At 37.7% G+C, this 23,882-nt stretch overlaps 1 protein-coding gene across 2 annotated transcripts in view; it reads left to right on the forward strand.

The window, feature by feature from the left end:
- Positions 1-23,882, forward strand: part of PARP8 (poly(ADP-ribose) polymerase family member 8) — a 114,008-nt gene that overhangs the window by 73,050 nt on the left and 17,076 nt on the right. The window contains exons 10-16 of one of the 2 annotated variants that reach the window (XM_038123578.1): positions 2,095-2,161; positions 3,522-3,647; positions 4,209-4,313; positions 5,933-6,497; positions 8,785-8,838; positions 8,942-9,037; positions 21,269-21,361. In XM_038123578.1, coding sequence (XP_037979506.1) covers positions 2,095-2,161; positions 3,522-3,647; positions 4,209-4,313; positions 5,933-6,497; positions 8,785-8,838; positions 8,942-9,037; positions 21,269-21,361 — 1,106 coding nt within the window. The remainder of the gene's footprint in view (positions 1-2,094; positions 2,162-3,521; positions 3,648-4,208; positions 4,314-5,932; positions 6,498-8,784; positions 8,839-8,941; positions 9,038-21,268; positions 21,362-23,882) is intronic. The other variant, XM_038123579.1, reaches the window with a different exon arrangement.

The raw sequence follows: 23,882 nt of genomic DNA on the forward strand, positions 1-23,882 counted from the left end.
GCAAAATCTGTCCCAATGAGCTATTTCTATGGGATATGTTGTCCGACGATTCTAACTATAAGCTATATTCTATTCATACAAATAAGCATTTCATTATACCAATCTTTTTTTCCCCTTGACTGTGGTCTTTTTGTCTGTGGTTTATTACTTCAGTCATTTTTGTTAATATACAAACTTAAGGTATGCATTTGCGATAGCAGGAAGCAGTGTTAGTATTCAGAACATTCCTATCAAAATGTAATTTAAAAAATAAAGTAATGCAGCAAATACGAGAAGGTGAAGTGTGTAGAATAGTGTGCAGTGAGAAATGAGAAGTAACAAGAATATTTATTCTGCATCGCTGACAAGGTTAAGGTGGCAAGCATAGTTCCCAGTGCTGCAGCTGACTGCTTGTGGAAGTGCCGGAGCTCTGAGAAAGGCAGGAGCAGGGCCACAGGCAAGAACTTTGCTGACATTGGTTTTATGAGCTCAGCTGCTGTTGCAGCCATGTCTCTTTATTTACTAGCAAAGCACAGTGAGATCCACCATCTTTTGTGTTAATTATGTGAATTCCTCTTCTGTTTTCTTGAGGATACAGAGCCAGAATTTTATGCTGTATCTTTTTCTGCTATACTACATTCTATTGATTGAGAAACAGGAACACAGTACATTGCAAAGCACAGTGGCGGATATGAGCATCACCCTGTAGCTGTGTAATGTACTGATTTTAGATAGTTCTTCTAGTTAATAGCTTGTCTCAGTAGTGTCTGCGTGGGCAGTTTGTCCCTCATGCCTTAGAACCCTGTCTTAGAGAGGATGAATCAGCCAGTGGAGGTATTGGCATGTCTCATCTGAATGTGGAGTCTAGACAAAAATTTTGGTCTAGATGTCAGATTTTAAGATTGCTGATTGTAGGTATGATGATATTTAAAGTATTCCCCATCCCACCAGCCCCCTGCAGTATGTCTGAAATTTGACAATCCAAAGATATTGCTGTACTCTAATGAAATCATTCATCCCTTTTGGAAAAAAAATCATTGGTTTGTATTTAAAAGATGAGTTTATGTTTGATGTTATTTCAATAATAATATTAGAGGAGAGGTAACTACTGACCTTTGAACTAAGTTAAATTGCATGGCAAACTTAGATATATTGTATTTTATTATCAAATTTAATCTATTAAAGCAAAGTTAAAGTACAACTTGGATATTCTGAATTAAATTCTCCTGAGTGGTCAGAATAACATCAAAATACTGATTTTCCACTTCTAATGAATTTTGAACAAACCCCAGATTTTTTGTTTTAATTTCTTTTTGATTTTACCTTGGTCATTATCACCTTATGCAATAGAAAGTATGCAGTCTGTTTGTGCTTGTATATGCTTTGGTTGTTGTCCTGCCTTGAGGCCCTGTGGCTCTCTCAACAAGTACTGTCTTTCATCTGCCACTTCTATCTAGCAAATGTTATTGAAGGATTTTAGTTATGCCACTAGCTAATTTCCATCCTTTACCCTGTACGCTTGCAATTTCTGACATAAATATGGATATACCAGTGTTAGGACAGGACTTGAGGAAATTTCGGGGTAATCCTTAGCCACTGGAATTCACATATCATGCACTTAGATGATGGTTTTTGATCTTGTATTAAAACACCCTCAGAAACAAAATCCATATACAAATTAATTCAGTTTCAGTCTGGACTTTCTGTGTAGCCACAGGAACTGTGCTGTGTATAGACTACTTATTTGGGAAAAAAATTTAAAGTATTAGGTGAGATGAACTGCCAGTCCAGATACATTTAATCTGATGCTGCTTGCTGCTTAAATAGTATATGTAAAAAAAAAATCTATATTTTTGCAAATAAAATGGGTGAGAAGAGATACAATTTGGGAGAATTCCATGTGTAAAATTGTAAATTATATTGGCTGAGGTTTCAAAAAGGACTGTTCATTTCTTAATATGCTTAGATTACACATCCAGTCTTGCCATTGCTTCAATTTAATTGTCTGTAGTCAAGATCCACAAAGAAGAAGATCCTTAAATAAGACTTATGTTATCACGAGTTTGTCATTACTGCTGTAAGTTCATTTATCAACAAAATATCCTTTTCCCCTAGTGCCAACTGTGGATGTATTTCAGATCTCTACTAAGGAAAGATTTGGGCTTGGACATCAGCTGAAAAAGTAAGTCTAGAATAGTACAAACCCATGTTTATAGGTAAATATTGCTCTCCTTTAGTTTCCAGACCATGTCAAGTAGAATAAAATTCATGTTGTCAGGTTTGTTGTTGGATCAAAGTATCTTGAAGTTGTTTATCTTTAAATGAAAGTCAATATTTGCCATTTTAAGTTTGGGGTTGACAGCTGTTGATGAGAACCTGATTTGTGTTACTTGCCAGGGTTTTCTGTCACTTTGGTACTTTTTAGGAAGTAAGCTGTAAAAGGAATGAAGACCATATCTAGGAATGTTCAATTTCATGTTTCTGCTTAGATGGTGAAGCCTCTGAAACAGGAGTCTTTTTGAGCTTCATGCATACCCTGAGGGGTCTGGCTTTCATGGTTGCCTCCAGGATGTACCACAGAAATTAGGCCATCCATGTTTTGAGGACAAGGTGGAAGGATAGTCAAAAAACCTGGCAGTTTCATGTGGTCATAGTACAACTCTTTTTAATACAATTTTGCTGAGTCATCCTTTGCAAATGCTTTTATACATGCAACAAATTTTTAAGTATGTAGGCTTTAGTATCTCACCATTACAACATTAAGGAGCCCCCAAGAGAAAAAAAAATCCTGTTTCATGTTTTAAGAAATTCAGTGTAACATTTTCATAATCTTACAAATGAAACAAGTTATTAAAATCTCTATGGTACAGGACTTCAAAGAAAAAAAAAAAGAAATGCTCCCTCAAAATGAATAGTCTCTTAAAATGTTTTTTTATTTACTCTGTCTGAGATTTTTGCACCAGGTAATTACTAAAGGTTCCCATATGACATTTTCAAGAGCATAGCTGCACAGTTCACAACTGAGCAGGAGTAAAAATACCCATGAGCCCAGTGGTGCCTCATGGCTGTGGCAATGGGATATTTCTTTTTCGCACCAAATTCAGCCTTGACTTTTATCACTGTTAAGACCCCCACTGCCATATTAGTCAGAGAACAGGTTCTGCTTAGCCATGCAGATGCAGTAGCCTGTGGTCATGTGAGAGGTAGACCCCTGTAGCTGGATTTGATGCCCTTCACTCAGTTTGTCTCTAGATCTCCATTATAGGTATAGTCTGCGTAAGTTTTGCAGTTGCAGTGGTTCTTTACACAGACTGTATTCTCATTAGGAGTCCCATATTAAACTAGTTCTGTGTGGAAAAAAAAAGGGTTTTTGAGGAGCTGGGGCACCCAATCACTAATCCACATACATGATAGAAAACTTCAGCTGTAGAGTGAGAACACTGCATTGTCACTTGCATGGTGACCACTGAGACCACATAGTATTAAAATGAGTGTGTCCTGGCTGGGATAAGAAGACCTTTCTTTTCTATCTTAATTTGCAGAATCATGCAGACATTTGTTACACAACAGTGGAAGAACAGTAAAGAAAAATCTAACTGTACGCACAATAAGAAGGTGTCTGACAAAAAGGTGAAATCCCCTCTGCACATCTTTTCTACATTGCGCAGGTAATAGCAATAAAAATGAGCTGTTATAACCATAAACTGTTCAAAATCCGTAGCAGACTTGACAAGGTGAAATCTTGACTTTTCTCCACAGAGAAGTTCTCTATTTATATCTTACCTCATGGGTTTCCTGTCCTTGCATTGCATGACATCAGGAGTGAACTGTACTGGAGTACAGTTCGTGTACTCCTGTACAGGAGTGAACTAGGTACTGTTGCAGCTTCTAAGATTATTAGAAGCCAGAGCATTTCAGTGCCCTGCTCTCTGAAACAGCCATGGTTACAACTAGAACTGGAAATAATTTTATTTTAACTTGTGTTTGTATTTTTATTTCATCTTTACTTGAATAGCAAGAATGAAAATACAAGTAATACATATATATAGCATATGTTATGTATATTTTAAAAAACTGTGTTTTTCCAGCTCTTCTTTATACAGCAGTTTGCATATTTAGTTTTTTAAAACTGGAATGATCATAATTGAAAGAATGATTTTTAAAGATGCTGAGCACCCTCCCCTCTCCAGTATTTGACTACATTAATGTTTTCCACTTCTGAAATGCAGGCACAGAATTTCAAAGAGAAAAGGCATTAGAAAGCATAAGAAAGAGTTTATGAATAGTTTGAATGAATTTGAATTTAATACGATTTCTGCCAGTTGCTCATACTCGTAAGTATATGTAGAATCAGGCTCTGATTTTACCCCTTTCAGGGTTGTGACTATTTACTCTGGTGTGTTTTCCTGGTTGTGGAGGGTTGGCAGATCACCCTTTTGATTCAGTTACTGAATTTGAATTTAACGCTTCTTTGAATATTCCTTCTTTTTGATGAATTTTACCACTCTAAATTCAGAGTATGAAAAAGAGGTAGAATAGAGCAATCGCTCAGATTGGAAAAAGGAGGGAATGCCAAAAACGACAAAAGATTGTCTATTCAAAGGTAGAGGAGGAAAGATGGTGTTTTAAGTAGAAGTCTTATCCATTCCCTACCATGCACTGCCAAGCACAGGCTGTAGCTTGGGGCTTGTTTTTGTTCATAAAGCGCATACAAAACCAACCCATTCTTTTTCCTCTTAGTTTGGGAGATTAAGTCCAAAGATGGCTCAGCTGAAGTGCAGGGACCCTCTCTGTCCACGGGGCACCAGTCCTACCTCCCATCTGCAGGAGGGTGATAGTGAGCCAGCTGCTTACAGTGAATCAGCAGCCTCCACGTGCACCCTCCACTGTCAACACTTGATAAGGGGGTGGGGAAACCTGCCAGCCTCCTCCCTTGGATTTTACTTCTCTATTTGCAAGAAAAACCCCACTAAAAGAAAAAAAAACCAAAAACCAAAAAAAAGCAACCCAACAAAATAAACAAACAAACAAACAAAACCCAAAAAGGCAAAACAAAACAAACCACAACAACAAAAAAAACCAAAACCAACAAAAAAACCAAAACAAACAAAAAAACTTGCAAAGATTGGTGTTGCTTATAAAACATAGTAAAATGATTCAGCATACCTGTTGCATGTTCTTTGCAAGGACAGGCGAATGTGAACCTTACAGAAATGTGACAGTTTGTGTGAATGTTGTTTCATTAAAACTTTTCGTTCTTTACTTCCTGCATTTGTAATTTAGGTCTCTCACATTCTCATTTCTGGTGGAACAGAGTTAGAATTTGTCTATAACCAGAAAGAAGGGTAAATTTGTCTTTCACAAAGTGCCCAGGTTATTATGATGGTTTTAAAATAATATTCTTTTCATCTGAATTAAATTTAATGTCTCCAAGTTTCACTGCTCATTGTATCTTCCATTGGATCTGAAAATAGAATTTCCTATGCTGTTTCCAATAACTTTCTAATAACTTCCTAATAACTATTGTGTTCTTATAACTATAAGAATAGAATAACTTTCATGGGATCATGCTGTGATCATTACATAGATAGATTTTGATAAGGAAAATGTGTTATAAGCGGTGGATTTCATTTAGAAGATAATTTCCTGAATAATTAGTATGTTTTGAGACATAGAAGACCTTACAAAAAGCTGTAAAGCCACAGCTCTAACTTCTACTTAAGTAGTTGATTATCTTTTTGATTGATAAGCTCATGTGTAAATAGTAAGTTGTTTGTTTTGATATTGGAAGATGTTTTACATACATTTGTTTATTAAAATTTTGGGTTGCTTTTATCACTAGTGAAAAGCATAAACACAGGTGACACTTGGAAGTCTTTACTTCTGTGGAATCTTGCTTTATATGCCCAGGATTTTGATTATTCTCCAACTTTTCCATGTTCTTTATTCTAAGGTCGCCAAGTTATCCTCCACCTGGCTGTGGTAAGAATAAATCAAAACTGAAGTCAGAACAGGATGGCATCTCCAAGACTCACAAACTACTGAGAAGGACTTGCTCTAGCACAGTGAAGGCAGAGGATGTGTGTGCCACAAAATCTCACAGAACCTTTGGCCGCTCGTTATCGAGTGACCCTAGGGCTGAACAGACAATGGCTCTTAGATCGCACAAACTGCTGAGTCGTGCTTGCTCTGCAGCTGTCAAGCAGGAGGAGTGCATCACTTTAAAGCCCCATAAGGTGTTAAATAGGTCGTGCTCTGGGGATCCTCGATGTGAGCACAACAGCACCTTGAAGCCCCACAAACTTTTAAGCAGATCCTACTCCAGTAACCTTAGAATGGAAGAATTGGATGGATTGAAGAATCACAAGTTGCTCAGCAAGACTTACTCCAATGCCCCTAAATCATCCAAAATGGAGCCTTTCAAGGAGTCCACCATGGCAGAGAGCAGAAGGCTCTCTCTTACCTCAGGGCTTATTGGTATCTTAACACCATCCTCATCATCACCTTCACAAGCTGCTGTGCGTAATATTTTTTTTGTATTCTGCTCATTTTCCTCCTATTATTTTCCAGATGTGCTATTATGCTTTTTGTGCAAAGGCAATAATACGTAGGATATATGATAGTGACTATATTAGATATACTAGAAGACAAGAGCAATGAAGTCAGCTCTTTAAGGAGGATTCAAACAGCTGTGCATACACATATATACTTAAGTTATAAAATCAGAATTTGCTGGGGTCAATACAGAGATTTTATGTGTTGTGTTGAAATGCTCAATGCACCACTGCTGGCCATGGGAAAAAGTCACCCACTTCTTCCCTGCATATTTCATGCAGGAAGAAGGGAGAGTGTGCACTTCTGTGCTGGAAAATTAGGTTAGTTGCAGAGGATTTTTCTCATTTCCCTGCTTGCTTTGTTGGGGAAACAACTGTCCATTAGATGGTCTGAGTGTCATGTCACCTCTCCTTCTAGTCTTTGCATCTGCCATCATCATCATCGTCATCATCGCTGTCAGACTGGAAAACGCTCAGTCATGGTTCCACTCACCTCTTGCACATTTGTGAATTGTGGAGGGTTAAACTGAAACCTTCAAATGTGCTGGGGGACATTGGAGGCTACACAAGGAACTGGGCCCATGCTGGCCCTCTTACTTTCCTCAGAGACATGATCAGTTGGGAAAACAAAGGCAGCATATACTCTTGCATTTAAGAAAGAGCTTTCAAAATCGAGTCTTCTGCCTATACTTTAAAGATGGCTTTTTACTTTAGAAGGAAGAGTGGGTTTGTTTGCAGTCTTTCAAGGCAACAGCCTGTTTTTTGTGTTTGATGTGGAGAGACGTGTTTAGAAAATAGTTCTCTCTACTCCCTTTGCCTGGTGGTACCTTGGAAGCTGATTCTTCATTCAGATGCCATACATATGTTTAAAATAATGCATTCTAAATAACGAAATTACATTGAGTGTGCTATGTTTCATAGTAATTTAGTTTAGTAAGCTTTAAACTATACTCTTCAGACCTAAAGATAGGGATACACTCTCATAAGATCATTTATATGTATACTGTGTTGTTGATTTATGTGATGTGCACAGCAAAATTAATTTAAGATGAGCCATCAGACTTTATTCTTGCTGCATTTTAGAGATGCACTTTTTTTCTGATTCAGCAGAGGATGTATTATCATAGCAAGACTTTTCTCTCCTGACATTAATAGGAATAGTCCCTCTGGTTTTTTAAGATAATGAAGAGCTGACCAGGTTTCATTACTGATGTTATCAGCTGATAAGGAAAAAAGGCGAGCCCTCTTTGGCAGCCTATAAAAACTACCCATAATTTATTGCTTCAGTGCACTTAGTTTGAGGGAAGATCATCACATACTTGGTCAGATGTAGTTAGATTTCAGTGGAAGGGCATCAAGAGTCTATTTCATTTCACATTTTATATGCGGGCATCAGATATATGGGTAACCTAGGTGCCTAAATGCTATTTGAAGTCAGTGGAGTGTAGGAGTGATGAATCAGGATACTGAGTTCTCTTCAATTCTCAGCTAAAATATGAGAGTCTCATATATGAATACAAGAAGGATTGTTTCCCAGAAGAAAAATAAAAGAGCAATTAAGCATTTAAACAGTAGAAAAATGAAAGGAAATAACCCTATTTAAAAAAAAACAACCTGCCAAAACAGTCTAAATGGAGCTGATGTAACTCTATTCAAAACAATGTTTGATTGAAATAGATGTCAATCTGGAGGGAAGTCTAAACTTTACTGACTCTTGTTAACAAAAGTTACTCCTAATTAATGTTATTGTGTGCTGAAAAAAAAATAATTTTAGTAGTATCTGAGCATAAAGATCTGTTAGTGCAGTGTTGCAGAAGTAACATGTAAAATAGTATATGTAAAATAAAAACATTTTCAGCCTTACTGACAGTTACAGTAGTCTTTCAAGCCTTAACATATAGCCCATATTTGGATAGGCAATACGCAGTGAAAATGCAATGGAAGTTACCAAAATTTAGTTTATTAGGGTGGAGTGAAGGCACTGGTATTTTCATTTGAGATTAAAGTTTCTCAGATGTTAAGATACAAATCTTCATCAGATTTAAGAACTAGAAAGAAATACTAAAAACCTACGCCATACTCAGTAAACAGGTGAAAGATTGATTATTTGTAATGCCTGGTTCACACAAGTGAGAGATCTCTTTAGATGCAAATTGTTTACATATTTACATGCAAAAAATTAAAAATGCTTTTACCATTTCCTTATAATTAGTCTGCAAACACTGAAGTTGCCTCAACTTTTTCCTTGCAGCAAAATTATGGTGCAAAATGCATTCCAGTGCGAGACCGTGGCTTTCTTGTGCAGGTAGGATGTCATATCCTATTCATATATGAAACACTGTGGAGCATGAGCTGACTGTTAATTATTTTTAAGCAGATGCTGTTATTCTCATTTTCATTGTTCTCAGACTATTGAATTTGCTGAGCAGCGGATACCAGTATTGAATGAATACTGTGTAGTTTGTGATGAACCTCATGTGTTCCAGAATGGCCCTATGCTGAGGGTAAGTGGTGTGCTGGTAAAACAATGCATTTCATAGTGCCTTGAATAGCTGTGGACCATACAAACCTGTTGGAAAACCACTAAATTATTTCAGATGGGTTTCATCTTAATACTCTTTTGAGATGCAAAATATGAAGTATATTAACTAAATTTTGCTGTAAATATAGAGACAAAAAAAGTCGTACAAGGAAGGGAGGGAGAAATTAGGCTTGTATCATACCACAGAAGTGTAAAGGAACATGTATTTCACTGAACACTATTGTGCTGCAGTAGTCACAGGCAGATAACATAGAGAACTGCATTAGAGTGTTTTCCCAGTGCTCTGGCATTCTTCTGAAAGCTTAGGGCACCTCATCCCTGAGCTTTTATCAAGCCATGACCACAGTATTTACATACACTGGTGTTAATGCCAGCACTCTGCAAAATTCTTCTGACCTTGTTTTGCTCTCAGGCTGCTGGAATGAGCCATTCTCAAATGTGATAGAAAAGGCAGTAGAAGATGTTCTGTGAAGTGCCTGATCTAGCAGTGACCCAGTCTTGGAGCACTGTTGTGGCTCAGTATGTCCAAAATCTGGCCAGTTAGACAGCTCTTCCTTTCATTCCTCTGTGACTGGGAACAGAATTTTGCTTGCTGATCATTGTAGCCTCTCTCATGCTGTTGGTGGAACCGTGGAAAGAGTAAGATTGGTCATGAGAGACACACTGCCTGGAGCTCCTGGATCAGGGCAGCTTTGTGAAGGAGTATATTAACAGAATACAATTCTTAGCTTTGGGACTGGTCTTGCAGTTTATAATCCTCTTGTTTCACCTGCCCTTCATCCAGTAATGAAACATAAGTAACCTAAAAAGATTAAAGCCATGGAAAACTAACTCTAGTGAATAAATGGTTTGATACCAGACAATTTCTCCACAGTGTGGCCTGCAACTATGCATAAGCTGAAGCAGATCCTCTCTATGATAGTTCTATGGAACTAAATTCAGGAGGATTATTGCTCTACCTGGTAGCAGAAGTTACCTCAGTGTCACTCCCCATGGTACTGACTGGTACCAGGGTCAGGCATTCTGACTGCATGCAGGGTGTGCAAATGGGCTGCTGGTAGGATTTGAAAAAGCATATATATACCCAGTTAACACTGTTTAAGTCATGGTTAAACCCCTATAGTTATGGATATCCCATCAGAGTTATTTTTGCCACTTCAAGCTCATATCTATCTTTTAAAAGCAAGGTTTTTTGACAGGTTTATCAGTAGTCAAAACTGATTAGAAGCCTGTAAAAAGGCATCAGTTCCTCACTGTTTCTCTTTGAATGCATTGCTATGTATATTACCCATGACAGAAAGAGATAAGACAAAATCAGTAATGTTTGAAGAGTGATTAAAGTTTGAAAACCATAATTATTTAAGTTATTTGAGTTCATCCATTATCTATAGGTCAAAGCGAACAGTAGGATTTATTCTATTAAAAAAACCAGAATGTAAAGTTATCTGCTCTAAATGAAAAAAAATCTAAATTCCTTCTTTCCCACTATAAAGATTAAAATCTCTCAGAATTATTCTTTTGTGTCTTCAATTTGAAGGATCATTTTATAGCTATCTGTTTAAGAGTTTGTCAGCATTTCACAAGAGAAAAAGCTGCAACCATATTTGCTCCTGTACGTGTATTCATCCATGCCTTTGAAGTAGCATAACCTGAAAAGCTTGGCAAAAACTAAAGAGTGTCATTATATAACCTAAGAAAAATTAGATACCAGGAAGAAATCTAGCATACTCTGTGTATGCTTGAATGACTCAATAAGCAATATAGAGCCATTAATGAGTTTGCACTTCTGTAGAAGGTGAGAAAGGATCTCAGTGTGAATTGAGCATTAGCTTGCCCTGGAGTGTGTTAAGGAAATTTATGTTTCATTCCACTGAGAGCTCTGGCCAGGGGCAGCTTAAAGAAGTCGGTTTGTGGGGTTTATATATACATGTTTCAGCTGAACACACACATACACCTACATGTGTACATATATATGTGTATATAAATAACATGTGTGCGGAGAAAGAGCATTTTCTCTTTAGTACTGCTGCAGCAGCAGATTTCAGAAATTGACTACTTTTGTTACAAGAATGCAGCAAGCTTTCATTTAAGGCAAGGCTGCATGCAGTGTAGCCTTATTGAGGATCCCTGGCCTTTGTAAAGAGTTGTCTCTTTGGATACCACCGTAACCTCACCAGGTTTCACAGTGGTGGGTACCTTGCCATGCTGTGCTTAGCAAGAGTAACCAGATCTTGTTTTCTACAGATGCCTGCATCCCAAAGGCATTACATGATAGGCTCTCTCTGCAGCAGGTTGTGTCAAAGACGTGCCACAGGCTATATAGTTCTCAGTTGTTCACCAGTTTCTCCCTTTAAAGTTAATTCCTCCACACAGATGCGCACAAGTTCATGTCTAGGTGTGGGTACTCTTAATGGGGATTTTCGCTTCTACATTTTGGGCCTTTTTTTCAACAGCAAAGAAGACCTATGAAATTATAAAAGCATAATAAAGTTACTGCTTGAAAAGTTACTTTAATATGTATATAGGTTTGATTCTCTGATCTTTTATGGAGTTTTATGCAGTTATAAAGAAGTCACAGAGAAATTTTGATTCTCTAATCCTCCCATATGTGAGCCTGGTGTCTTTCCTGAACTATAGTATAGTTTATTAATTGTCTTAAATGCAGTTAAAAAAATTGAACAATTGCCATCACACAACAATTATAGCCTTTTAATACTGTGAAATGCTATACCTACTTACAAACTCTTACGCTGTACATAGTTTTTTGTGCTAGTTATTACTGACTTGGGAAATTCAGATGTCTCATCCCCACAACAGCTGAAGAAACCATCTGAAACTGAGAGATAAAGTTTTTTTCTTTCTGCAGGCTATCATTTTATCTTAGTTATAAAGTATTTTTCAATCAATCTCTCTCAGCAAGCTTTCTTCTCAGTATTGTGTTTCATTTGCCTAAATAAATTTTTCTGGGGGAGTAGTCTGCCTTTAATATCTATTTCAATTTAAGTTACTTTTTAAACATCCTGACATCTTTTTTTTCCCATAAGATAACAACCGCTTGATGACAACAACAAGATATTTCATTTTGTATGGTTTTTTTAGGCACTAGATCCACATGGCAGATGTATCACTGTATGGAAGATTCTTTTGCTGAACAGCTGCATGACACAGTTGCATATGTTTGACTTGATGATTTTACAGTGGACATCTGTCTTGCTCCAGAGCCCTCAATAATTATCTGATCATGCAAATGTTCTCTACTGGTTCAGGGATCCTTGTTGTACATTGAAATCTTGGGGTGTTTTTTAGGCCTTCTTAGTACTTTATTGAGGATAAATAAAGGGACTGCTTTATTGGCTTACTGAAGACAAATAAGTAAGAAATTACTATATTTCTCTTAGGAATTTCTTTACAGAGCAAAGTGAGTATCTTTGAGAATAACCAGCTTTCTTTTGAGCTCCAGAATTCCCTGAAATACGGAAGACCAGACTTAAATACTCAGTTCCTGTGTGTACTCCACAAGTTTGTGTGTGTGGAAAACAAAACAGATTTGGTAGATGGGGTGACCTTAACATGCCCAAACCTGATGCCTTCACAAGCAACTGTACCTGCATTACTGTGAAGGGGAAGAACAAAGGTTCTCTTGAGTGGAAGAAGGAGTCTTGGAAAAATACTATAACACATCATGAAGTTGTATAACTCTTCTTTATAAAGGCTGATGGTCCACTGCTTCATTCCATCTGCTTTAAAAAAAAAACAGTAGTAAAGTAGGCAATGTATTCACACCTTCCCCAGATAAAGACGGGGATGAATGAAAGTTCTCATCATAGCATGTTTCTTTTGTATTTATTTCAAAAGCACAGTGAGATCTAAGGATTATTCTCAGTGCACCAGATGTTATAAAAGCCAAATTAGGTGTTCAGAGATACACACTTATATAGAGTACCATCAAAATTGGAAAATTACTTGAAATCACTGCGTGGAATGATTTGCAGTTGTTCTGCAAAGCAGAGGAAAAATGCAGTGAATACATGGATCCTAAGAATAAAAAATATTATTAAGGCTCTTACATAACATGGATCAATGCTGTTTCCTGCATACATTTCTAATGATGATTGGAATCCTGCATATTTCACTTTTTACAGAAAGATTAGGAAACAGATTTGAAATCATTAGCAAGTGTTGGAACTGCAGTCTGTGCATCCAAACAGCTCCCTTAAATCATATGAAGAATCACAGTGCATCTTGCTGCAAGGCAGCCTGTGCTACTGAGCTCTCAGGAGCTCTGCCATCTTCTGAAATAGCTCCTTGCTCTGTTTTGAAAAAGGGGGAAGTGAAAGGTCAAACACATGTTTGATGGAAGAGACACACAGAAGGCAGACATGGCAAATCTACTGAAAAAAGTAAGGGTCTAGTCATTTGAATTATTAGCCTCACATTTCCATCTTTGAATTTGTTTTCAACAGAGAAGTTGTTTAGATGAGTGAGAATGGACTATTATTTGTTGGTAATTAATGGCTAGATTTGGATTGTCTCAATAGCATTGTGAAATGCTTTTTTTTTCCCCTAATATTTTCAAACAGTTGGTATTTCATTCATATCTGTGTTGTTTAAATAGTTACATAAATTATCCTGATTTTTGTCAAACTACAACATTAGATTAAATATTAGAAACTAACTTAGGAAAGTTGAATGACTTCCATGAAAGCCAATATTGAAGTACTGACAGATTTGTGCATGGGGCATGTGTTCTCTAGTGAAAAATTCCTGAAACTGGAATTTGTTTCATCCACTGCCTTTCACTGGCTTTTGAAGATCTCCAGGGATGAAGACTGCACAGCCACTCTGAGCAGCCTGCTACAATGCTTGATAAAGCTTTAGGAAAAACTTATTTTAGCTTTTTCTAAAATTTTGGATAAAGTTTAGATAAAGTTAGTCCTGGATGAGAGAATAAAAGTACTGACTGACCTCTAAAGGTCCTTTTCAACCATCTGCTTTGGTTCATCAATCTAAAAAATGTATTTTTCAAAGCAGATTTAAGAATGTAATAAAGAAACCTAAGGATTATTTGGTTCAATGTTAGAAGGCTATTAACTTCTTTTAATGCTGTATGAAAGTCTTCATTTTATGGTTACTAGAATATTCTAGGGAAGGACTAAGTTGCATTTTAATAATGCAACAGTTTTGCTGCTGTAACAGTAGAGAAATAAGTTGTTTTAGGAATTCAGCATGTACTTTTATTACAAACATTTAATGTAATGAGATCACGACTCATTAACAAAAGTGGTTATTATATTTAAGGATCTGATTAAAAGAAGTGCAATAAAAATATGATATCATATTTGAAGACTGGAGTAAAGAAAATGTCAGTCCTCTCTTAAAGAAGGGCCAGAAGGAGAGGATCCAGAGAACTCCACTCTGCTCATGCTCACCTTGATCTGTAGGAAGGTGATGAAGCAGCTAACCCTCAAAACTATCTCCAGGCTCATTAAAGACGAGAAAATCTTCATGAAGTCAGCATGGTTTCACCACCGGGAATAGATACTTGACTGACTTGATAAAACTTCTTTGAGGAAGCGACAAGTCTGGTAGATGAGAGGAGAGCAGTGGATATTGTCTGCCTGGACGTGAGTAAGGCTTTTGGCAATGTCTGCCATAAGATCCTTTTAGACAAGTTGTTGATGTGTGGGCTAAATGAGGAGATGGTGAGGTAGTCTGAAAAGTGGCTGGATGTCTGGGCCTCAAGTGTGATGTTCAGCTGGGTAAAATCTACTTAGAGGTCAGCAACACACGGTGTACCCCAGGAGTCAGTAGTGGGTCCAGTCCTGTTTAGTACCTTCATTAATCACCTAGATGTTGGTGCAGAGCGTATCCTCAGAGAGTTTGCAGATGATGGAAAAAATTGAGAAGTGTGCGGTACTCCAGAGTGATGGGCACTGTTCAGAGGAACCTCAACAGGCTGGAGCAGTGGGATTGCCAGGAGCATTACACAGTTCAGCAAGGAGAAGTGCAAAGTCCTGAAGCTGGGGAGGAACAAACCCAGGCACCAGTGTATGGCGGGGACGACCCAGCTGTTAAGCAACTTGGCTTGGGCAGGAAAGGACACCAGCTTGGACATGAGAAAGCAATGTGCTCTTGGGGTATGGAAAGCTACTGGGGTTCTGGGCTACATTAAACAGCAGAGTTTTCTCTGTGTGTGGAGAGATGTGGTCCTGCGCCTCACACAGCCCTGGTGAGGCCACACTGTGCCTGTTCTGTGCTCCTGAGCACAAGAAAGGGATGGTGCTACTGGAGACAGTCCAGTGAAGGGTCACTAAGACGATTAAAGGAGCTGGAGCACATCACATAGGAGGAAAGGCTGAGAGCCTGGGAGAAAGAAGACACAGGTGGGATCTTACTAATGTCTATAAATATTTGAAGGAAGGGTGCAAAAAGAATGGGGCCAGGCCCTTTACAGTGGTGTTCAGTGGCATGACAATGGGCGGAAGATACAACCTGAAACACAGGAGGTTTCAGTGGAACAACAGGAAACACTTTTTACCTTTTTCACCTTTTCTGAATAATAAAATAATAATTTTATTATTATGGGAATAAGTTGTCCAGAGAGACTGTGGAGTTCACATCCATGAAGAAATTCAAAAGCTGTCTGTTCAGGGCAGTTGACTCTGGGTGACCATGCTTGAGCATGGATGTTGGACTAGATGACCTGTAGACATCCTTGCCAACCTCAGTCTTTCTGTAATTCTTTGGTCTTATTCAGCATTTACATAGTGTAATTTGTAAAGCTAATGTCTATCTTGCTGTTCTGTGCCTTCCCAAATTCCTCATTTGCAAATACTAAGGCCATTGACAGAACAGCATGAGTGAATGGGTTTTAAGGACCTGTGAGACAACTATACAGGAAAAAATAATCTCAGAATTTATTCAATAAGGTAAATAAAAGACCATCTGTGTACCAGTTGTTTATTTTTTTTTTAGTAAAGAAGTCTCTATAGAGTGCCATCTTGTGTTGAAACCTCAGACTGAGACCTCCTTAGAACAAAGACAGGATTATTAAAAAAAAATCAAAAAAATTAAATATTACAACTAGTTTCTTTGAAATTTGTACTTTAGTGCATACATTTCTGCTGTTTAATGTTTTTCTGACAAAATATGAACAGTAAAATACCATAAAGTAATATTTGAAATATCTGTTCATATTATTTAGCTGTAAAAATAAGCAGTCTTGTAGTGCTGATACATTTCTTCCATTAGTAAGCTTGAATTTTTTTTAATGTTTTTCATCCCAAAATGCTCTCAGTTATGTTTTACGTACTGTGGGTGAAATCTTGACCTTGGAGGGTTCTTGTTGACTTGAAGAGGTCTTGGATTTCTCTGTGCTTTGAACGCAAGAGTCTTAGATGCCACTGAAAACACAGGAGCACTGAGTATGCTACTTAATTCTGGGAAATTTCTTGAACAGAATAAACATCACTGAACTGTGGAGAAAAGTGTAGGTATACAAATATGTTTAGTCAGACTGGAGTTAAGCCAAGATGCTTATGGAATTCCAAGATTGTTGTGGAATAACACTGTGGTCTTTCTAATCCTTATGCCACAATATAGGCTGGTTTTATCTCTTTTTATGAAAAAAAAAAAAACAAAAAACAAACCTTTCCAGCTACAACCTGTATTTTAACAGAAGATATTTCAATTCATTTATATTTTACTGACAGAGTAACATGACTGCAGTGTAGCTTTTCCTGTTGCCAACAAGTTACCAAGTGTATCATGCCATCTAGCATTCTATAAAGCTTGTTTGTTCACCATTTTTTCTGTATCTGTGAAGTAAAAAAATATTTTTTGAAAATGTGGAAGATGCAGAAAAAAACCTCAAAAAACCCAGAAAATAAAATTTAAATCGGGCAAAACAAAGCCAAACAGAACAAGTGACATTTCTTACTCAGGTACAGACTACTCTCATCTTTCTTCAGGTTGTATCTGATTACCACTGTGGTATCTCCCATGTCTTACAGCAGCGTGATACATGTAACACGTGAATATAGAGAGACGATTCAGAGAGTTTACCTTACAGTAAAACTAAGACTTGGCATGGTGGAAAGTAGGAAACAGAGATTTGAAGTTCCATTTTGTCTCCTCATCTGTTGCTTTCATTAAAAAAAAGTGGGATGGCCACTGATGGTTTCACCTTCACCATTTATTGCATTTGCTGTGTGTCAGGCAATGGGTCTTGCCTGAAGCATCTCATGTTAGATCAGTAGCTTTTAGGTGTCACGTTACAGCCTTTTTAGTGTCTGTGCGATATCCCTAAGAACACAGGAAAGGGTGACACGTTGCTCTGAACACAGCTGCAGCCCACATTAGAAAGTTGCTAGATCGATATAGACTATGAAAGTTTCAGCTTTTTCAAACTGAAAGAATGTCTAGAAAACATTTTAGGTAGTGTATTAGTCCAGGAAGCAGGATATGTCATAGTGCGTAGGTGGTTTGTGTGTCTGCCAGTCTCAGTCTTTGCAGAAAGAAATGACATTTGCATTGTAACACACGGGAAATCTGTGCTTTTTTTCACCACAGCAGCAGTTGGGTGGGAGCTACTGCTCATGCAAAGAATGGGGGTGGCTAAAGGAGAAATCTGAAAACTTCAGACATTCAGAAGATGCTCTCTGGTTCTGTCATTGTCTTCTGCCTCCAAGCATTTGCAGTCTCAGGTTAACTGCCCATGTCTTATTTATTTCTGTTTTTCCCCCACTGGAATAATGATCCTCCTAATAGTGTTTCAGCACCCAATGATCTTCACTTAGCTAGTAGTTCTGTGAAGACCAATGGCTTTATGTTAATTTTCTATTTTCAAGAGAAAAAATAAAGCCTGTTAGCTGCTGTTTCTGAGAGAAATTACGGTTGCCTTCTTCAGGAAGCAACAAAGTCCCTCAGCCAGTCAGTTTGTATCCTCAAGGCGGTCAATGTAATCTCTGGAACTGTGTGCACCTAGGATGAAACTCATATTCAGAAATAAATGTTTAAGCATCTAAGCCCTATTTTGTTTTGTATTTTCCCCTTTAAAACAATGGGAGATAGTAATCCCAGAAAAGGTGATTAATCTGTACATGTGGGCTGTGAATTCCGCATCAGTAAGAACATATTCATTGAACACTTCATGTACAGACACAAAAATTCTTAGAAAGTTTAGCTTGTTGAATGTTACATGTAAATGAACCAAAGAGTATCCAAAGATGACATTGGAACAACATAGCTTTTATAAATATGTCGGAGATGTTCTTGTTTGTTTAGTCTGGCTAGGGACATTTCTCATATTTATTGTCTGAAGTCAGAACGATACTGTTCCCATCCCAAAGGCTCACATCTTATGACAAGAGAAGAGTGGACACCATGTAAAGGGAAACACACTGTCCATATGCAAAAACATTGGCAGCAGAGTAGGAACAGCCTTGAATCCCAGTTTCCCTGTAAAGCTTGTAGTTTTCTTTAAACTCTGCCTTCTAGAATTGATTCATTAACTTAGTTTTCATATGTTTTCATTGGTTCTAGCATGCACAATTGCAGGCAAAACATAAGTAAGGAAATGTAACACTGAATGGGAAAGTCACAGAGTGTGACAAACGAGTCCCTCAAACATTTACTTCCTAATTGCAAAGCTAGTATTTTCATTTTCTAGGGATTTAAACAATACAAGTGGTTGAGCTTAACTACTGACTGGAATAGAGGACACTAAAATGGCAGTACCAATGTGTCTTGGAATACATTGCTAAGAGCTGTGGGAAATTGAAGTTAAGAATACCTTATTTTGGTAAATTGAGACAATTCCAGAAACAGAATTCAAAAGTACTTTAAAAATGACTGTAGGGTTGGTTAAAAGGCATCCAGACTAGATAAATGAAGACAGACTGTTGAAATGTCCTTTTAGCTGCAGGATTGGGATTATTTTCCCCATTTTATTGTATTGACAAAATACATAAGTAGACAGAAACGTTCGTCAAATGCACAAAATGAGAAGAATTGTATAGATCCTAACAGAAGTATCTGTTCCACTTCAGGGCTGAAATTATGCTGTCTTGCTTGTCCTTATATCTAGAGTTGTCCAGTGACAACTGGACAACTAAAGCAAAAAAAAAACCAAAACCTATCCCCCCCGCCCCCAAATAAAGCAAACCAAAGAAATCCAAAACCAAAAAAAAAAAACCAAAAACCCAACCCCCCCAAAAAAAACCCAAAAAAACCCCTAAAAACAAATCAAAACAAACAAACAAAAAAAACCCTACCAAAATCAAAAAGACAGTGAAAAATTTTCCACAGTCAAGCATAAGTGCAATGTCTGTTTTCCTAATTTCCCTCTCCAGATGCTCAGACACTTCTGGAATCATAACAGAGGGGCAGGAAAAAGAGAAATGGTGACAAATTGTGTTCCTTTACCATCATTAAGTTTCAGGATAAATTACTTTGCTGAGACTGTAAACAAAATATCAAAAATAAGTATTTTCTTACAAGTTTCCTTCATTATAAGCATGGCCAAATTTAGATGGCTCATCTATTCCAGAATTATTCCTTGCTTTGAAATAAAGAAAGTCTGTGTATTCTGTTGATTATGATAGTTACCCCACTGAACAAATGATTTAACCATCTTCTAAATGTGGAAACGCCAAGAATAATGATGGTAATAGATACTTCTTGTCCAGCTTGCCATGGCACAATGAATTTGATCATGTTTGGCTTCATCTGCTGCCTAATGCGACATAACATGACAGATAAACTAAATCAAATGGGTGACATTATCAGATTTGAAAGATGATAGCTCTTGTAAAGCAAATAAAGTGAGACTGTATCAGTCCAGAAGATTTCAGATGTTTATTGAGGTCTTGAATCTTTGAAACACAGCAAATGAATGTTTTAAGTTCTGCAAAGCAAGTGACTGCAAGGACAACAGCATGCTTATTATTGGCAAAACTGTTGCCTGAAACAAAATTCAGCTAAATTTTAGGTTTTCTTTGTGTGTTTAATTAATTTTTTTCATTTCTGCAAGTGCTTTGTACAGGCAGTGGCTTCAACTTCAAAGCATACTACTACAAATGCTTTTGTACTTGTTGTGATCACTAGACTCAGAACTTTCAGTTACAAAGATGAGTTTAAGTTTCAGTGAGCTAGGATTTAATACTATGCATTCAAATAAATAGTATCCAGGAAGTATTTTTGATTGTTTTCATCATTGTGATAACAGGTTGTGTTTATTGGGTAGTTTTAAGGAAGGTTTTAATTCATATTTCTTTCAACTATTTGTTCATTTTGAACAGTTGTAACACTTCACGGTGTGATATTACTTGAGTCTTTAGAAAGTTGGTCTGCTAATTATCTTTCAGTAAATAAGATGGAGTTGCTGTAAGAGTTGTATACAGTTAGGAAGCCCATGAAGACATGCCTATTTTAATTACCTAAAGCTGTGTTCCTATTTGTTTCTGCTTTCATTGCCTTATGAAGGCAAAATTTTCAGTTCTCACTCAATATGCTGTTTTTTATTTGTGATGACATAATGAATTACTTTTTAATAATCAAAAGCTGGTTCAACAAGAAGGGGTTTTTTTTTATTTAATACCTGAAAAAAGACTTGAAGTATCTTTATTTCTTAAAATAAGTAGGCTTCAAAATACAGTGTTTATGGTGTAAAAATGTAATGGATTTTCTCATGGTCTACCAATAATTAGTTAAATTGTCAAAAATTAAAAATAACCTCTTCAAGAAATTTGTCTTCCAGATCAGATTTTTATGTGTGTTCTGAACAGCAGTGTAAGAAACTATAAAGAATAAACCTGCTTCCATTAGCTTCAGGATTTGTTCTCCATTAAGTTTAATTATGTAGGAAGTTTTCAGATAGATAGTCTTAAGAAAATTTGAGTACTATGCATGTAATTTTGGTTTTGTAACTGTGCTGGGATTTCTTTTAAATTTAGCCTCACTGAGTACTTATGAGTTTTAGAGTTCTTTACTTTTGCTCTTCAGGTTATTAAAATGTTTCTCTAATGTATCTTCCTCAATAATTGATATGTATTAATTATTTAAAATTAATTTTGCAGTTAAAATATGAAGAATTAGAATTAATCGTGTTTGGGTTTTGTTGTAGCTCATGACATGCTAAAAGCAAGAATTCAAATTAGAACAGAAGTAAAGTTAACTTTCTTTCTTTGTATAGCCCACTGTTTGTGAACGGGAACTCTGTGTATTTGCTTTCCAAACATTAGGAGTGATGAATGAAGCTGCTGATGAAATTGCAACTGGGGCACAGGTAGGATTATCTAATGTTTTCTGGAGTTTACTCAGTCCTCTCTGTCTCTTCCAGTAAGTGTTTTGACTTGTATGCATGATATGAGTACTCTTTGGTAAGTATTATTTATTTGTCCACTGTTATAGCTGTAAATGCACTGGGTTTATGCACAATGTATTCAAATAGTACTAATGAGGTGTTTCCAATGTTTTGCTTCCATGTAATTAGAGTAACTGTGGTTTTGTGCCCTGTTGTATTCAATTAGGTCACCTGGGTTGTTAATAAAGGCAGCCATTGTAATTTGGAAATAATTTGCATTTATTTTCACCTAATGAGCCATTACTACTCTCATGCAATTAATAAGTTACTTCCTGTTCATGGTCATGGATGCAGGGATCCACTGAACATCTGTTGTTTTGATCATTTCATAGCAGTGGGAAAGTCCTTACTGATATTGCTACATAGGGTTCTTTCTTCCTCTCAAGGATCAGGAATTTAATATAAGCCTGATTCCTGACTCTAAATTCAGTTATTGATGTAGTTATAACCCTATCATTGTTTTCTTAAAATATTTTAAATTGTGCTTCCAAATCACTAAATAATTTTTCATAAAAACAAAAGTTAAAAGATCTTACGTTCAAGTTCCATTTAAGATCTTATGGTAAAAGCCTGCACATCTTAAGGAAAAGTGCATTTGTATGTAATTAATTTTCTGGTTACTGTGCTTCTACATAGTAAGCAGCATGGGTTTTTTGGAAGAGCAAACCTTCAGTTTATTTAACTTTAACTAGCACTAGTGAGTATTCAGGTAGGTGCCTGAATACAACCATGAGCATGTCCTCAAAAGCAGAAAGTTACAGCAGTGTAGGTCAGCTTCCTCACTTGAGAATATGACTGTGGAATCAGAGCAGCAGCTCTTCATCTGATGTCTAAAGACCACTGTATTTGTAATATCTAGATACTGAATATTGGGATAACAGTAGAAATGGAAGAAGGTGTGCAGATGAAGCCCCACCTCTTCCTCAGCCTGAAGTCCTGTGAGCATTTAATTTTTTAAATTCAGGGACATGTTACATTACATGTACATTTAGAATCATAGAATAATTGCAGTTGGAAGGGAGCTATAAAGGTCATGTAGTCCTACGCCCTGCCATGAGCCAGGACAACTTCAACTAGTTCAGGTTGCTCAGAGCTCTGTCTGACTTGACCTTGAATATTTTCAAGATGGGGCATCTACCATGTGTCAGTGTTTCATCACCCGCACTGTAAAAATCTTCTTTATATCGAGTCTGTATCTCCCTCCTTTAGCATAAAACCCTTACCTCTGGTCCTATCACAGCAGGTTCTGCTAAAAAGATTTTCACTATCTTGTCATCCCACTTGAGGTACTGAAAGGCTGCAATAAGGCTTTCCAAAAGCCTTCTCGTCTACAGGCTGAACACCCCTAGCTGTTTCAGCCTGTCTTAATCAGGAGGGCATTCCAGTCTTCTCATCGTTTTTGTAGCCCTCCTCTGGACTTGCTCCAACAGGTGTAGCTCTTTCTTATGTTGAGGACCCTACAGCTGGACACAGTGCTCAGGTGGACTCTCATGAGGGCAGAGGGGCAGAATCCCCTCTCTCCCCTGCTGCCCACGGGGCTCTGGATGCAGCCCAGGACACGTTTGGCTCTCTGGGCTGTGAGTGCCATGGCCGGGCCATGTGCAGCCTCTCACCCACAGCACCCCCAAGTCCTTCTGGGCAGAGCTGCTCTGGGTCTGTCCATGGCCAGCCTGTGCTGATACCAGGGGTTAGCATGACCCAGGTGAAGCACCTTGCCCTTGGATTTGTTGAACTTGGCGAGATTCCTATGGGCCCATTTCTCCAGCTTGTACGGGTCCCTCTGGATGGTTTCCTGTCCTTCAGCCACATCAGCTGCGCCACTGTAATGGCTTGTGTAATGTGCAAATTTGCTGAGACAGAACTCACTCTCTATGCCATTAAATAGCACTGGTCCCAGTATTGCTCCTTGAGGGACACCAGTCATCATCAGTGGCCATCAGGATATTGACCTCTACTATCTGGATGCAACCATCCAACCAGTTCCTTGTCCACAGAACTGTCCATCCATCTAATTGATCTCTCTGCAATTTAGAGATAAGGATATTGGGAGGGACTGTTTTAAAGACTTTACAGAATATAAATAACATCTGTAGCCCTTCCCTTGTCCCCTGATGTGGTCACTCGATCACAGAAGACCACTTGGTTGGTCAAGCAGGACTTACCCTCAGTGAAGCTGTGCTGGCTATGATGAATCTCCTCCCTGTCCTCCACATGCCTTAGCACAGCTTCTAGGAGGAGTTGTTCCGTGATCTTCCCTCACCACAGAGGTGAGGCGGACAAGCTGGTAGTTTCCAGGGCCCTCTTTTCTACCCTTTTTAAAAATAGGTACAATGTTTCCCTTTTTCCAGTCACCTGTGACTTCACCTGACTGCTGTGCCTTTTGAGTTAACATGGAGAGTAACTTGGCATCTTATCAGGTCCCATAGACCTTTCTATGTTCACA

Source organism: Motacilla alba, chromosome Z, assembly GCF_015832195.1.
Source record: "Motacilla alba alba isolate MOTALB_02 chromosome Z, Motacilla_alba_V1.0_pri, whole genome shotgun sequence".
Lineage (NCBI taxonomy): Eukaryota > Metazoa > Chordata > Aves > Passeriformes > Motacillidae > Motacilla > Motacilla alba.